At 53.2% G+C, this 13,211-nt stretch overlaps 2 protein-coding genes across 4 annotated transcripts; one reads left to right on the top strand and one right to left on the bottom strand.

Moving 5' to 3' along the window:
* Nucleotides 1–8,840, top strand: LOC100546403 (malignant fibrous histiocytoma-amplified sequence 1 homolog). Of its 3 annotated transcripts, none has more exons than XM_003206318.4 (11): nt 1–1,100; nt 2,079–2,955; nt 3,535–3,826; nt 4,927–5,113; nt 5,844–6,034; nt 6,123–6,610; nt 7,390–7,547; nt 7,768–7,927; nt 8,010–8,080; nt 8,459–8,565; nt 8,674–8,840. In XM_003206318.4, the coding sequence occupies exons 1-11, from the start codon at nt 890–892 to the stop codon at nt 8,689–8,691; spliced, it is 2,760 nt and encodes a 919-aa protein (XP_003206366.2). In that variant the 5' UTR covers nt 1–889; the 3' UTR covers nt 8,692–8,840. The 3 variants fall into 3 exon arrangements, with proteins under 3 accessions (XP_003206366.2, XP_031409324.1, XP_031409325.1); XM_031553464.1 differs by having other exon boundaries at nt 1,974–2,955; XM_031553465.1 differs by lacking the exon at nt 1–1,100 and having other exon boundaries at nt 1,137–2,955.
* A 40-nt stretch (nt 8,841–8,880) lies between these two features.
* Nucleotides 8,881–12,698, bottom strand: IRF7 (interferon regulatory factor 7). Its single transcript, XM_003206312.4, has 10 exons — nt 12,537–12,698; nt 12,307–12,469; nt 11,343–11,505; nt 11,199–11,266; nt 11,030–11,075; nt 10,759–10,881; nt 10,404–10,685; nt 9,940–10,311; nt 9,703–9,821; nt 8,881–9,517 (listed from the first exon to the last, which is right to left on the bottom strand). Exons 1-10 carry the CDS (start codon nt 12,548–12,550, stop codon nt 9,371–9,373), a joined length of 1,497 nt encoding a protein of 498 aa, XP_003206360.1. The 5' UTR covers nt 12,551–12,698; the 3' UTR covers nt 8,881–9,370.
* Between the last annotated feature and the right edge of the window lie 513 nt (nt 12,699–13,211).

Here is a 13,211-nt window from a genome sequence, read left to right as displayed (position 1 = left end):
TGGAGTAACCCACATACACAAAGAAGGGTAGCTAGTGTGAAAAATAAAGCTTAATTAAATAATGGAAACAACTATGCTGTTGACGAGAGAGACCATAACAAACACTGTTTTCTCCTCAGACTGATTTTCTGCATTAAGTGTTTGGTGGATCGTAGCCTTGAATTAGCAGTAAAGATTATAGCCTGGCACAAAGATATATCAGCAGTGCATATACTGTTAGTGCTGTTATATTTTAATTATATCTGCACCTCCATTGCCTAGAAGAGCACTGAAGCTGAAAAACCCATAGTGCAAGTGCTTATCCTTAAGTTACTTGAGGAAGAATACTGATTCTTTCATTCTATCTACTGAAAATCTGTCTACTTGAAAATAAACTCATGAAATTGCCTGTCCCAGGGGCTGGCTTATGCTGAGAAACACACCTAAAAATGCCTTTTCCAACATGTTACACAAATTATTTTTCTAGTATACGGGATGTTCTGTTGGCATTATTTTTGTTTTCTGGTTGACTTCCTTGGATTGGGTGCTTCCACCTACTTAGTGGAAGAAGTTCTGTCTATTGAATGCATGCTACAGTTGGGTAGTAATGTAGCTTGTTGCTATCCTTTCCCTGGTTGTCAACACCACCAATGGAGGTTGACTTGAGACCTGCTCCCACATAGATGACCTCTAGAGTGACTTTGGAAGAGGAGATCTTTATAAGAATAAGCTCTCTGGGTTTTTGTGTAGAAACAAGTTGCTATGCAGTTTTGCTGCTTTTCTGTCTGATAAGCACAGGAAAAGAGAATGCAAATAGCAGAGGGCCTGAGAAGGGGTCAGCTCCCAAATCCTCCAAATTCCAGGCACTTGGAAATAGGACACTGGGATCCCTTCCTCTTGCTACTTGAGCATGGTGAACGAGGGCTTGGTTTCTGACCAAGCTGGTGCTTGGGTTATTAGGAGCTGCCCTGGGGTTGGATGGAGAAAGAGAGGGTGGGGTTGCCAGGCAGAGCACAGGGAGGAGGGGAGCCAGGCAAGAGGAGGAAATGAAAGGGAGAGGCTGAGCAAACGGAGGATCCAGCCAGTGCCACACTACAGAGCCATGGCCCAGCCCAGAGCCTGTGAGTAGCTGCCCAGAGCTTTGTGCTGCTCACAGGGCCTGAGTCGGGTGGTGGTGGGGATTCTAGGGCTTATCTTTCTGGAGGAAACAAAGGAGAGGTACTTGGAAGAGGGTCAAGAGGGTCAGAGCTTGCTTTCCAGGCGGGCTGGTTGTACACTCTGGGCTTAGCTGGTAGTGATGAAAGTTGGCGAGTCATTCCCAAGCAGGGCATCTTGCACAAGGGAGTTCTGTGCTTGGCATCATCTTGCAAGGAAGTGAAACAAGGGAGAGGAGAGCGAGTTCAATCGTGTTTTGTTCTGGTGTTTTGACATCCTCATTCCCTTGCCGTAACTCTCTTCCCACGTGCAAATCCTTTTACTTTAATTTGCCCCTTTTGGGGCTGCCTGTAGCCCATCTGCAGCTCCCTTCACCTTCCCTGTTGTCTGGAAAACCCTCGCTGTCCCTGCATTATTCCCCAGCATCAGTCTGGGCAACAGCAGCAATGAGAGGAATTGCAGCACCCATCTGGAGGGTGAGGATGTGAGAGAGGAAGTGTCTGCGCTCACCAGTCCTGGCCTCAGCACATCACCCAGCTGCAGGCTGGATCTGGGGCTGAGCAGCAGTGCGAGGGTGAATTATTTGGAAAGCAGCAATCCTCCACATGACGGCTCCATCCTGCTGGCCCACAGCTGAGATTAGGATAGATTAATCTGCTGCTGATGTTCTCATACTGAGAGTAAAGCTGTTTGTGTGGCTCTTGGGTTTCTGGTCAAAGTCTGGTGGGCACCATTTCTTCTACCACTGTGTGTGCTTTCAGGTCCAGACAAGATCCTCTTGCTGTGGTTGTGCTGTGCAGACGGTTCTTGTGTTTTACTTCTGCTTTTCTGTCTCAAAGTTTTGCCAAGCTCAAGGTCTCAAGGGACTGGATGACCTGCAGCCATAGGAGTGAAAGTCTCTCTTCCAACCAGTCCTTACCTACCCTTCCTGTCCCACATGCCAGGTCAGGAGCAGGACTGTTTGCGGGAGGTGACGCTCTCCACCCAAAGGCTGCGGGTGCTGCCTCCAGCAGTCCTCAGTAACCCTGCTCTGGAAAGCCTTGACCTCGACAGGAACAAACTCAGGAGCATAACCGGCATTTCTAAACTTGGCAATCTGAAGAAGCTCATTGTATCCAAGAACGAGATTGTGGACTTTCCCAATGAAATCCAGAGCCTGATCTATTTAGAGAAGCTTGAACTGAATCAGAACCAAATCCGGGTCATCCCAGAGGGCATCTTCTGCCATCTCCCCAGGCTTAAACACTTGCGGCTGAACAACAACCGTCTTGGTGCTCTTCCCAGAGACCTGGCAGCTTGTCGAGGCAGCCTCCAGTACCTCAACATCTCCAACAACCTGTTCCGAACCTTCCCCCATGCTGTCCTGCAGCTGGCAAACCTACAGGAGCTCCATGTGCAGAACAATGCCCTTCGCCAGCTCCCCAGGGAGCTCTTCCAGGGACAATCCCTGAAAATGTTCAAGGCCAACGGGAACCCGCTCAGGGAGCCACCCAGTGAGGTCTGCGCTGGTGGCATCCAGCAGATCCTGAATTATTTCAACCAGCTTCAAGACGGTTCAGGGCAGGAGGACAAGAGGATCAAGACCATGTTCCTGGGCGCCTCGCTGGCTGGGAAATCTACCATCTGCAGAAGCCTGAAGCAGAGGCAAGCCAAACTGGTACCCAAGGAAGAACGAACAGTTGGGATAGAAATCAGTGAGTTCCGGATTGAAGACTTCACCTTTCTCTTCTGGGACTTCGCTGGCCAGCTGGAGTATTACATGACGCACCACGTGTTCATCACGCCACAGGCACTCGTCATCCTTGTCATCAACCTCCACATGTAAGAGCTGAATTCAGGGGAGAATGGGAGAAGGAAAATGTATCTGAATTGGGTAACCTTTCTCCTTCATTTTCCATTGTTGATGCCATATCCATTGCACCTAGATTAGTGCTCTTTTCTCCAAAGTTTTAACTAGCTCTCTGCCTCCTCCTTTCGGTAGGCCACACATTTTATTAAGCCACCTTACAAAATTCCTCCCTTTTGAGTCACTAGATGTATCTTAATTTGTGACAAGCTAATCTATGTGGTTGTCAGCTTTGCTTTCTGCCTTGTCAATGCCTCTACATGGCTTCTGGTGCTCCCTGAAAATTGAAAGAGTATCAGGGTTGTGCTTTTTGGTACAGGGAAATCCTGCTCCCATCCACAACAGGGGAGGGCTCTGCTACAGCCCCCAGCATTAAGTGGCTTAGATTAAGGATGGGCAACTGAAGGATGGCCTCGGATATAGTCCATGACAACTTAGGACATGTGAGTTCTTTTTCAGCTAGTCCCTGGGACAACACAGGGTGCGTGGTTAAGCCTACACTTATGGAAAAGCATTAGATGTGAACCTGAGATTTTCTTTTTCTTCCTCTCCAGGTACCAAACTAATGATGATGCTTTCAAGGACCTTGTTGGCTTCTGGATCAACAACCTTTTCATGCGAGTCCCAAACTCTGTGGTGCTTCCTGTGGGAACCCATGTGGACTGCTGTCAGAAGCAAGAGGTGGAGGAGAAGAGGTCCAACATCATGGCCAAGATCGCAGCTATGCTGGCAGAGAGGAAGAGCAACCTCACTCACTTCATCAACAATCTGGAGGACAGTGAGGAGCCTGAGGTTTATGTGGACCAGTGGGAGAGGCTGAAGGAGATGGAGAGTTGCACGTTAACTGTAGGGCTGAGATCATTGTGGATTTACTGCAGCTGAAAGGGGAACTAGGCAAGCTTGCAGGATTTGGGCTTGCTCACATGGGCAGGTTTAGTAGGGTAGTTGATGAGGAGGTGGCACCTCATGGTCTGCCTTCACCCCACACAGTGTGCTAATGGTAATGGTTACCCATTGCTGACAAATCAGGCATCTAGTTACTGCAGCAGCTCCATGGGGTTGGGATGGAGGTGGCAACATTGCATACTGCTATAACTGCTGGCTGTGAACTGCTGGTTCCTTTCTGCTGCTCTCTGATGGGTATCTCTGCTAATGGCTTGTAGGAAGGGCCAGGGGAGAAGTGTGAGGCAACTACATGTTGCATGAAGACATATCCACTTTGTTTTTTTCAGCCTAGTCCATCACTCCTTCAGTAGGGGAGAAATAGTAGAAAGAAATTTATTTTTCAAATACCATGATGCAGGTGGATGGTTTTCTGGGGACCACTGCAATACAGAGGCAGAGCTATAATCATAGGATCACAGAATGGACTGGGTAGTAGAAGACCTTAGAAGTCTACTCAGTTCCAACCCCCTGCCATGGGATAGGGCTGCCACCCACCAGCTCAGGCTGCCCATGGCTCCATCCATCCTGGCCTTGAGCAGCTCCAGGGATGGGGCATCCACAGCTGCTCCGGGTAGCCTGTGCCATGGCCTTACTGCCCTCGTGGTAAAGGTGATGGAGGCGCCCTCTATATGGAAGGGATGCTGTGCCCAGCTATACAGGCTGTTCTGTCCTTGTAGACTGACAGGGGAGGCCAGGTTGGAAGGGACTTCGGGATGTGTCTGAAGCCATACTCTTACTGAAGCTGAGCCAGGTGATTGCTCAGCATGCTATCTATATATTGTGGCAACCATCCCAAGATACCCAGCATCACTGGGCAAACAGATAGCTGCTTGGCTTTCCTCAGCAGGGTATCCAGCATTTGCTAAATGCCTACTGGCAAGCACCTTACTCCACCTCCTTAGTGGCCTCTGAAGCATGAGACCCGCCTGTCACCTCACTGGCTACTACCACAGTGGTATCTGCTGGCTTTGCTTTTGGCAGATGTGCTTTCTCTCTTTCAGATCTTAGACCTGGTTGCTGTCAACTGCACAGATCACCGTGATATCAAAAAGCTTGAAGCCACAATTCTGGAACATGTGAAGAATGAGGAGCTATTCCCTGAGGTTGTCCGTGTGCTGCCACCCGTCTACCGGGAGGTAGAAGCTGCCATTGTGGACATCACCCAGAGTGAGGAGATGGCAGACCATGGTGAGTGCTTCCTCATCCCTTACCTTACTGCTTTTCTGAGAGAGACAGGCTCTCTGAAGTCCTTCTGTGTGTGCTGGTGGGATTGCTGCTGAAGATCTTGCAGGAGCAGTCATTGTCATTGCCTGGCTTTGTCTGATGTAGGTTTGGGTTGGAAGAGACCTCAAAGATCACCTAGTTCCAACCTCTGCCATAGATGAAGACACTTCCAACAGGCCAGATCAACCTGGCCGTAATACTTCCAGGGATGGGACATCTGCAGCTTCTATGGTTAGCCTGTTCCAGTGCCCTGAATTCTCAAAGAAGGAAGGAATTCCTATTATCTAATGTATTGCAAGCATCTGACTCCAAGGCCTAGGGAAAAGCAAGGAAAAAGGGCAAGTTCTTCTTCACATGAAGGCTCTGCCAGTATCTGTCAACCTGCGGATGGAGGAACTTTCAGCTGGCAGTGTAGTCTGTAATGTTGTACTTTCTCCCCTTTGCCCTGTATAAATACTTTAAATTCATGGTATCTTGCAGGAGGGAGATGAACAGTTTTAATGTTTCTATTTGGCTTCCAAACCTATGTCTTGCAAATTTTATTTAATACATATCTTTGATATCAAGTGCTACCTAGAGACAGTGTGACATTGGGCCCTGCTGATGCTTGTTGGCCCTGTAAAGCAGCCTTTGACTGCTGGCTTGGCTGCTGCACTTCAAGATGGGCATGCTGAGCACCTACATCTCCCTCTAGGCATGATGGACCTCCAGTACCTGCTCAGCGAACTCTCCCAGCGAGATCACCTGGCCAACTTGGACAGAGAGCTTCTCCAGGATATCCTGCGCTACCTCCACCGCATTGGCCTTCTTGTGTGGTACGAAGAAATCAAGCACCTGGAAAGCACTGTCTTTCTGCAGCCCACCTTCCTAATAACTACGTTCAAGGTGAGCATGGGAAATAAGACTCAGCAGGGCCCAAGCTTTGCCATGCTGTTCTCATCACAGCCTCTCATTTCTCTCTCTTCCTGCCCAGCTCCTTGTGAGGGACCGCCTGGTCCAGCAGCTGGAGAGCATCTCTGTGGACACGCTGATTGCGGAACATGCCACCATCAGGGACAGGTCCAACTGGGTGTGGGCCTTCAAGTCAAAGGCAATGCTGTGCCACCAGGCAGTGCGTGCTTTGGTGAAGTACCAGCTCTTTTCGGAAGGGATGCAGGACATCTTTGAGGAGATCATGGGGGACAAGACCCACAGGGGGAAAGGGAAGCTCTTCAGCCTCCTGGAGCACTTTGAGCTCTGCCTGGAGGTGAGGCAAGCCAAAGCACTCAATCCTCAGGCCAGTGAGTTTGTGCCCGGGAGGACATGGGAGACAACACAGGACCAAAGTGAGTCCTGGTACTTGTTCCCAACCTACCTAAACCAGACTGAAGAGGTTGCTGAGGTGTGGGGAGGAGATCACCATGAGGACCTCCACATCCGTACCTATTTCTCACCTGAGATACCTGAGGGATTCTTCCACAGGTGCGCAGTATTGTCCAGCCCCCTGATGAGGCTGTTGGCAGGGCACTCACTGGGGTTGGTTGGGTGAGCGGGTATGATCATCAGCAAGCCTTCAGCTGTTGAGAACGTAACAGCCAAGGCATGAAGCCAGGACTCAGGAGATCAGGGTACAGTCTTAGCCCTGTCCTGGACTTGTGGAGCGCTGGATGAATCACTGTGATGTCCCTTGTCCAGATGCAAGCAAGGATAATGATCCTTCTGTTTCACCTGCCATCTGGGGTGGGTTTTGCAGGCTATAGAGCTAGTTTGTGCCAATCCAAGCATTATAGAATCACAGAATGGATTGGGTAGGAGGGGACCTTAAAGCCCACCCAGTTCCAACCTCTTGTCACGGGCAGTACTGCCACCCACCAGATCAGGTTGCCCAGGGCGCCGTCCAATCTGGCCTTGAATGCCTCCAGGTCTCACAGTCCCACTAGAACAGAGTGTGGAGAAAGGCCTGCTTTCCTCTGGGTCTGGACCACTTATCACTGGGACTCCTCCAGTTTCTGGAAGGCCTCCTGTCATTGTAGGGTACTTCACTTGTATCTGGGGTTTTATCAGACAACCAAACCTGGAAGCAACTCTTGCCTTAACAGGCTGCTCCTGCTGCTTGAGCCATGGTCCTCATTCAGCTTCTAGCTCTATTTTGGCTGAAACTAGTTTCACATTTTTCAGGTCATCCCATTGCCACATTTTCTCCCACTGTGGGATATAAATGGGGAGGAGGGTGGTTAAAGCCACAGGCAATCTCTTTGCAGGTTCCTTGTGAAATCTTGCTCCTTCTACTCCACACATTGGGTGGCCAAGGCAACCTGCCTGCTCGTATGCAACGGCAAACCTCTGCTGATTAAAGAGAACAACCAGCGGGCATACAGCTACCTGGAGCTGAGGTGCAGGAAGCCAGCAGGAGCAACAGGTGGGGAGCACCAAGGCAAAGGGCCGTCTGAGGGAAGTAACTCTCTTGATGCCTCTTTAAGTTGACCTTGAAGGCTGCCATGGTTTGGTTAAGATGACAAACTGTGGTGGTACACCTGATCTGGTGGTGGTTGGCCACGAGGCTGGAAGCAAGTTATGTGGCTCCCAGGCCCCTGTATTGCTACTGCGGGTAACCGTGCCTCTCTCCTTTTGTCTGGAAGCATTCCAGCTTGCTTGGGACTTCCTCATGGCGGGTGTGTTTATCATCCAGAAGCTCTCTGAAGAGTGGCCAGGGCTGCATGTGTGTGTGAAGACCCCTTGTCGCACGGCTGGCTGTCCCGCAGAGCTCATCTGGCCAGACATGGATGGCAAAACCCCCATGTATGTATGTGCTTGCTCAGCACAGAGGGCTGGAACCTGATGGGTGCTGTTGCAATGTCAACTGGGACTTTTTCCTTCACAGGACAAAGGAAGATGTTAAAACCTGTGGAACATGTGGGCATCGGTTTGGTGCAGAGCTGCTCTTACCCAAAGGTGAGGCTGGTGGTGGTGGAGCAGAGCTCTAGCCAGAAGGAGGTGGGTGATGGTGGTGTCCTGTCTTGGGCTACATGGGAAGGCAGAGCCCCAGAGCAATCTGACTACTAGTGGGGAATTAAATGGGCCGCATAGAGGTGAAGGGGCATATCTAGTGTCTCTAAGTGGTGAGGAGTTTGTGTCCAGTGGAGAATGCTGGCTCCCCTTCTGGAAACAGGTACTCCAAGCAATTCCTCTCCATGGGCTAAAATGGTTAACACTGGCTGTCCTGGCAGCAGCAGGGCTTCCTGCTTATTCTTAGGGGATAACGGCTCAACTGCTGGGTATACTGGAGCTGAGTTGCTTAAGAGCTGATGGACCCTTTCTTTGTCCACACAGTGCCCAGGCAGCCAGAAACAGCCCCAGCACAGCCCCCTGTCCACTACTACGTGACCAGCTATGGCACCACCACCTTTGGGCCCAGCAGCATCCATGTCACCCGGCAGGTAGGCTGTCCCCTCCCCTTGCTTCTGCTCACATCCTCCTCAGGCAACCCCATGCTGCAGATCATCACCTGGATAGCCTCTGTCATGCAAGCACTTTGTTTTTTTCAGAACATCACCAGTGAGTGACTGCAGGCCAGGGGGAAGGGAAGCTTGAATGGAAGACAAAAGAATTGTTTTTAAGCTGAAGTCAAACTCTCCTCAGCATGCTGAGCTTACAAGTACTACTTACATCCTTACTGCAGGGCAATAAATGCATAAATAAATGTGCTGACTTGAAGTGCCTAAAGGATACATTTAGGGGGCTATGCAACACCAGCGAGTGGGAAGTACCTTTATATAGACATACATTTAAACTTAAAAAACTTCAGAAAAGTAAATCTGTAAAGAATCACCATCCCCAAAAACTCCAGATAATTGTTGGAAAGCTATGTGCCAGCTCAAGGTCCACAGGAACTGTCCTGGAGGCGAAGGAGGAAGGAAGGACCCCCACTGTACACCATGCTGGTGCCAGGGGGTTGAAGCGCTGTACAGTCAGAGAAAAGGCTTTCCCAACCATCAAGATTTTTGCAGAGCTTTTGGAGGAGTGGAGAGTTCCTGAGCTGGCTCTACTGCTGGCTGCTCCTGTGGTGTGTTGACCACCACAGCACTCTTGGCTAGAGCAGGGTAGCAAGATGTGCCTGGGAGTGGATGCAAATGCTGCTCTTTTCTCCTCTGTAATGGTGAAATCAGCCCAATGCTGACCGAGCGGAGCCAGAAAATTCTTTGCAAGAAGCAGAGGCCGGGGGAGGAACACAGGAAGGGAGCGTCAATCTGTCTGCATGTGGTATTGCTCAATAAGCTCGAAGAGGTTGAAGGAGTCAGAGAGCTGCAGGCTGACATTGCCACTGTTGAGGGAGGAGGCTCCTTCCCGCTGCACCTGCTCACACCAGTACTCGCAGAACTTGGGCACCAGCTGCAACAACACACGGGCACAGCTGTGTATGGGGTTTGGGGCAGTTGCTTCTCCATGCAGCCCCATCCCTCCATGAGAAAAAGAATGGGGGGTGCACAGGACAATCCATCTCCCCCGGTACTGAGAGTCCCAGTCCACAGTACTCATCTCCCCTCTGTCTCTGAGGCCACCTCAAGGCCACTCACCTTCACCAGGATGAGCTTGGATTCCTTGGGCTTTGTGCTGGAGAAGCACTGCCCGAAGCAGAGGAAGATGGTGAAGTCAGGGGAGCGCTCCCTGCGGCTGTCACGGAAGTCCCGGAGCTCTGCAAGGAGAGGCAGGGCTTGGACTTAGGGCAGGCCCCAGCGAGGGCAGTGGGTACTCTGGTTGGGTGCTCCCCACCACCTCAACCCCAAACTGGGATGGGAAGGGGCCCTACTCACCTGTGCAAAACACACTGAAGTCAAAGATGGGTGTCTCCTGGTCCCGGTGGAGCAGGTTGAGAGGGGGTTCCCCACCCTCAAGCTGCTGTGACAAGGCCCAGAAGACCTTGCACTTCTTCAGGCGAGTGGCCAGGAGCTGGCCGGCACGCTGCTCCAGCCGCAGCCCCGCCACCCCCAGTAAGTCCTCAGTGTAGTGCCGCTGCCTGGCGTCGACCAGGCCCTCGGGGCTGGGGAACAGCACCAGCCGCTGCTCGGCCACTGCCGGGTCCAGGGGCTGGTAGGCCAGCACCCACCGGCTGTCGACCACCTGCTCCTGGTAGACCACCCTTCCTCGGTAGTAGATAGTGATGTCCAGGATGGGGGGCAGCTCTCCTGCACGAAGCAGCTGTTAGTGGGGGCGGCCCCAAAAACCCCTCATCCCCGCAGACAGATCCTTACCTGTGTCCTCATAGAGGAACCCTCACCTGTGTCACCTGCCAGTGGCGGGGGCGCGGGGTTGGCAGGCTGGAAGAGTAGCTGCTCACCCGGGGATGGTGCAGGGATAGCACATTCCTCACTCACAGAGAGGCCCCCAGCCCCGTCCTGCCTGCAGTCCCCACCAGGCAGGGGCTGGTCAGTCAGCAGCAGGGACTCTGGGGGGCTGCAGGTGCCCTGCTCCTCCAGGTGCCTCCAATCCTGAAACAGTGGCACAGGGAGGCAGCCACCTGGGCCAGAAAGCAGCAGAGCATCCTCTGGCAAGGCATCCCCTAAAGAGGCATTGTAGGTGGGTGGAGGTTTACCTCACTCTGCTCCCCCCAGAACAAGTGGGCCTGGTCTCACCTGTGTGTGCCCAGAGGGCTGTCTGGGAGCCGAGGGCAGAGATGTTGCATTGCTGCAGTATGGACTGCAGTGCGTCCAAATCCTCCTGCATCAGGGCTGGTGCAGCAGCACCTTCAGCACTGTCTGTGGGGCACAGCAGGGGGGTCACCAGCCATCAGCAACCCCACACCCAACCCCCAGAGTGGCTCGGTCCTGGGACAAATCCACCACGATCCCACTGCCAGGCTGAGTCTGAGGTGCCCCCACACACAAACAGGGGACTGGGACCTACCTGTGGGAGCGTTTTCTGAGGCCAAATCATGGTGGTTAAGCAACAGCTGCAGAGGAAAGCAGAACAGGGCTGAGGCACTGGTGCTGTGGGCCCAGGCCAAGGATGAGGGCTGCAGTGCTGCAGTAGCAGCACCAGGCCCCCTCCCCTTCTGCTATGCCCATCCCATTACCTGCGGCTGAGGCTGCTGCAGCGGGGCATCTGACACAGGGCCCCCAAAACCTTTGACATCGAGGATGGCTGGAAGGAGAGCAGGGTGAGCGGGGTGCCCCAAGCTCAGCCCTCATTTTGTTGCTTCCTCCAAACCTGGGCTCACCTGAGGCAACTGCATAGACCTTGTGCGGATCGTTGTTGCACTTGGAGCGGTCCTCCAGCAGTGTGAACATGTGGGTGCTCCTCAGGGCGCAGCGGAAGTTGGTCTTCCATTTGGCTGGATCCTCAGCATTCCCCTCGTACCTTCCACTGGCCTTCGCCCAGGCCTGGTGGGCATGGAGAGGTGAGCACAGGGACCCCGGAAATGCGAGCCCTGATTATCCCATCTCATCCATACTGAAGGCGTTGAGGTCATTGCTGGTCACCCCTCGTCCCACCCACTTGAAGACCCTGGGGTCACTGCTAGTCACCCTCCAATGGAATTGCAGAGTGGCAGGATGGTCGAGGTGACAGGGCCCTCTACATCCATCTGGCTCAGCCCTTGTACAAGCAGGAACATCCAGCACTGGGCACTGCCATTCTCACCTGCCTTGAAGACTACAGTCCTCCAGTCACATCTATCCTACTTCAAAGACCTTGCCATCACCACTGGTGACCACCCCATTCCCATCTACCGCGAAGACCACAGGATTAGAACCACAGAACCATTAAGGTTGGAAAGGACCACTAAGATCACCACGTCTGCCCACCAACCCATCCTCGCCATGCCCACTGACCACATCCCTCATTGCCATATCCACACAATTCTCACACACCTCCAGGGACAGTGACCTCACCACCACCCCGGGCGGCTGTGCACCTCATCCACCCATCTTGAAGACCACAGACTTCTCGTGCCACTTCAAAGACCTCGGAATCACCACTGTTGATCATCCCATTTCCAACCAGCTTGCAGACCTCGGGTTGCTGCCGTTAACCCCCCCTAATCTCACCCACCCTTGGGTCACCGCTGCCCACCTCAGAGACAGATCACTGGGCTGCTGGAGGTCGCTGACCTCAACACCCCCCACGTTACTGCTAGTGATACCCCAACCACCCAGAAGTCAGCCCATCTCTAAGTCCCCCACCTTGAAGATCTCCACGTCGCTGCTGGTGACATCCTTCCTGGCGTTGTGCTTCCAGGGGATGCGGAAGATAAAGCGGGCCTGGTCGATCCAGCAGAGGCCGTGGTACAGCCCGCTGCTGACGGCGTTCAGCAGCCAGGGTCCGAAGCGCAGCTTCTGGGCGTCCCTGCGGGCGGTACGGTCAGTTCCCGGGCCGCGCGGACAGCCGGCGGGCACACGGCCGCGCCGCTTACCCCTCGCTGTCCATCGCTGCGCGGCTCCTCGGCGTCCGGACCGGACGGGACGGGACCACCCCGGGGCCGGGCTTTTATAGCGACGGAGGCTTTCCTGGAAATCGCGTGGGGAAACGAAACTGAAACCGCCGCGGTGAGAGGGAGCGGCAGGGAGGCTGCGGCTCCGCAGCTGCGTGGTGGGAGGACACCGCTTAGCGCCGCGCCTCGAGATCCGCCGGGGCCCTTCGGAGCCGGTGGGGATATCCGCACTACGGAGCGCGGATCGAAGGGCGGCCCGAAACGCCGCCAGCGGGGTTTTCCAGCCCCGGCCCCATCTTGCAGCCTTGGGGCTGGAAAGTCCAGCAGGCTTTGAAGTTATTTTTGAGATTTAACTCTTCTTCTTCTCTTCCGGGCCTGGGCGCACGCTAAGAGCTGGGCGAAAAACCAGACCCAGAGGGCAGTGCTGCTCCTGGGTTTCATGCACAAAAAGAAATCAGGCCTAAGGATTGCTGCCAGCCCTGGGGGTGAGGCCCCCTTACCTCAATCCCCCCCAGAAAATCCTCTTTCCTTGCTAAGAAATCCCCCTACTGCATTATAGGAAATCCACCTGTTACTCCCCAGGGATTCTTCCGTCGTTTCCCAGGAAATTTCCCCACTGCTTTTTAGGAAACCCCTCCTTGCTTCCTGGGGCATTTC

This window comes from Meleagris gallopavo, chromosome 5 (assembly GCF_000146605.3).
Source record: "Meleagris gallopavo isolate NT-WF06-2002-E0010 breed Aviagen turkey brand Nicholas breeding stock chromosome 5, Turkey_5.1, whole genome shotgun sequence".
Taxonomy (NCBI): Eukaryota; Metazoa; Chordata; class Aves; order Galliformes; family Phasianidae; genus Meleagris; species Meleagris gallopavo.
The sequence above is the reverse complement of the archived record's forward strand: the minus strand, read 5'-3'. Positions and strand labels throughout refer to the sequence as shown.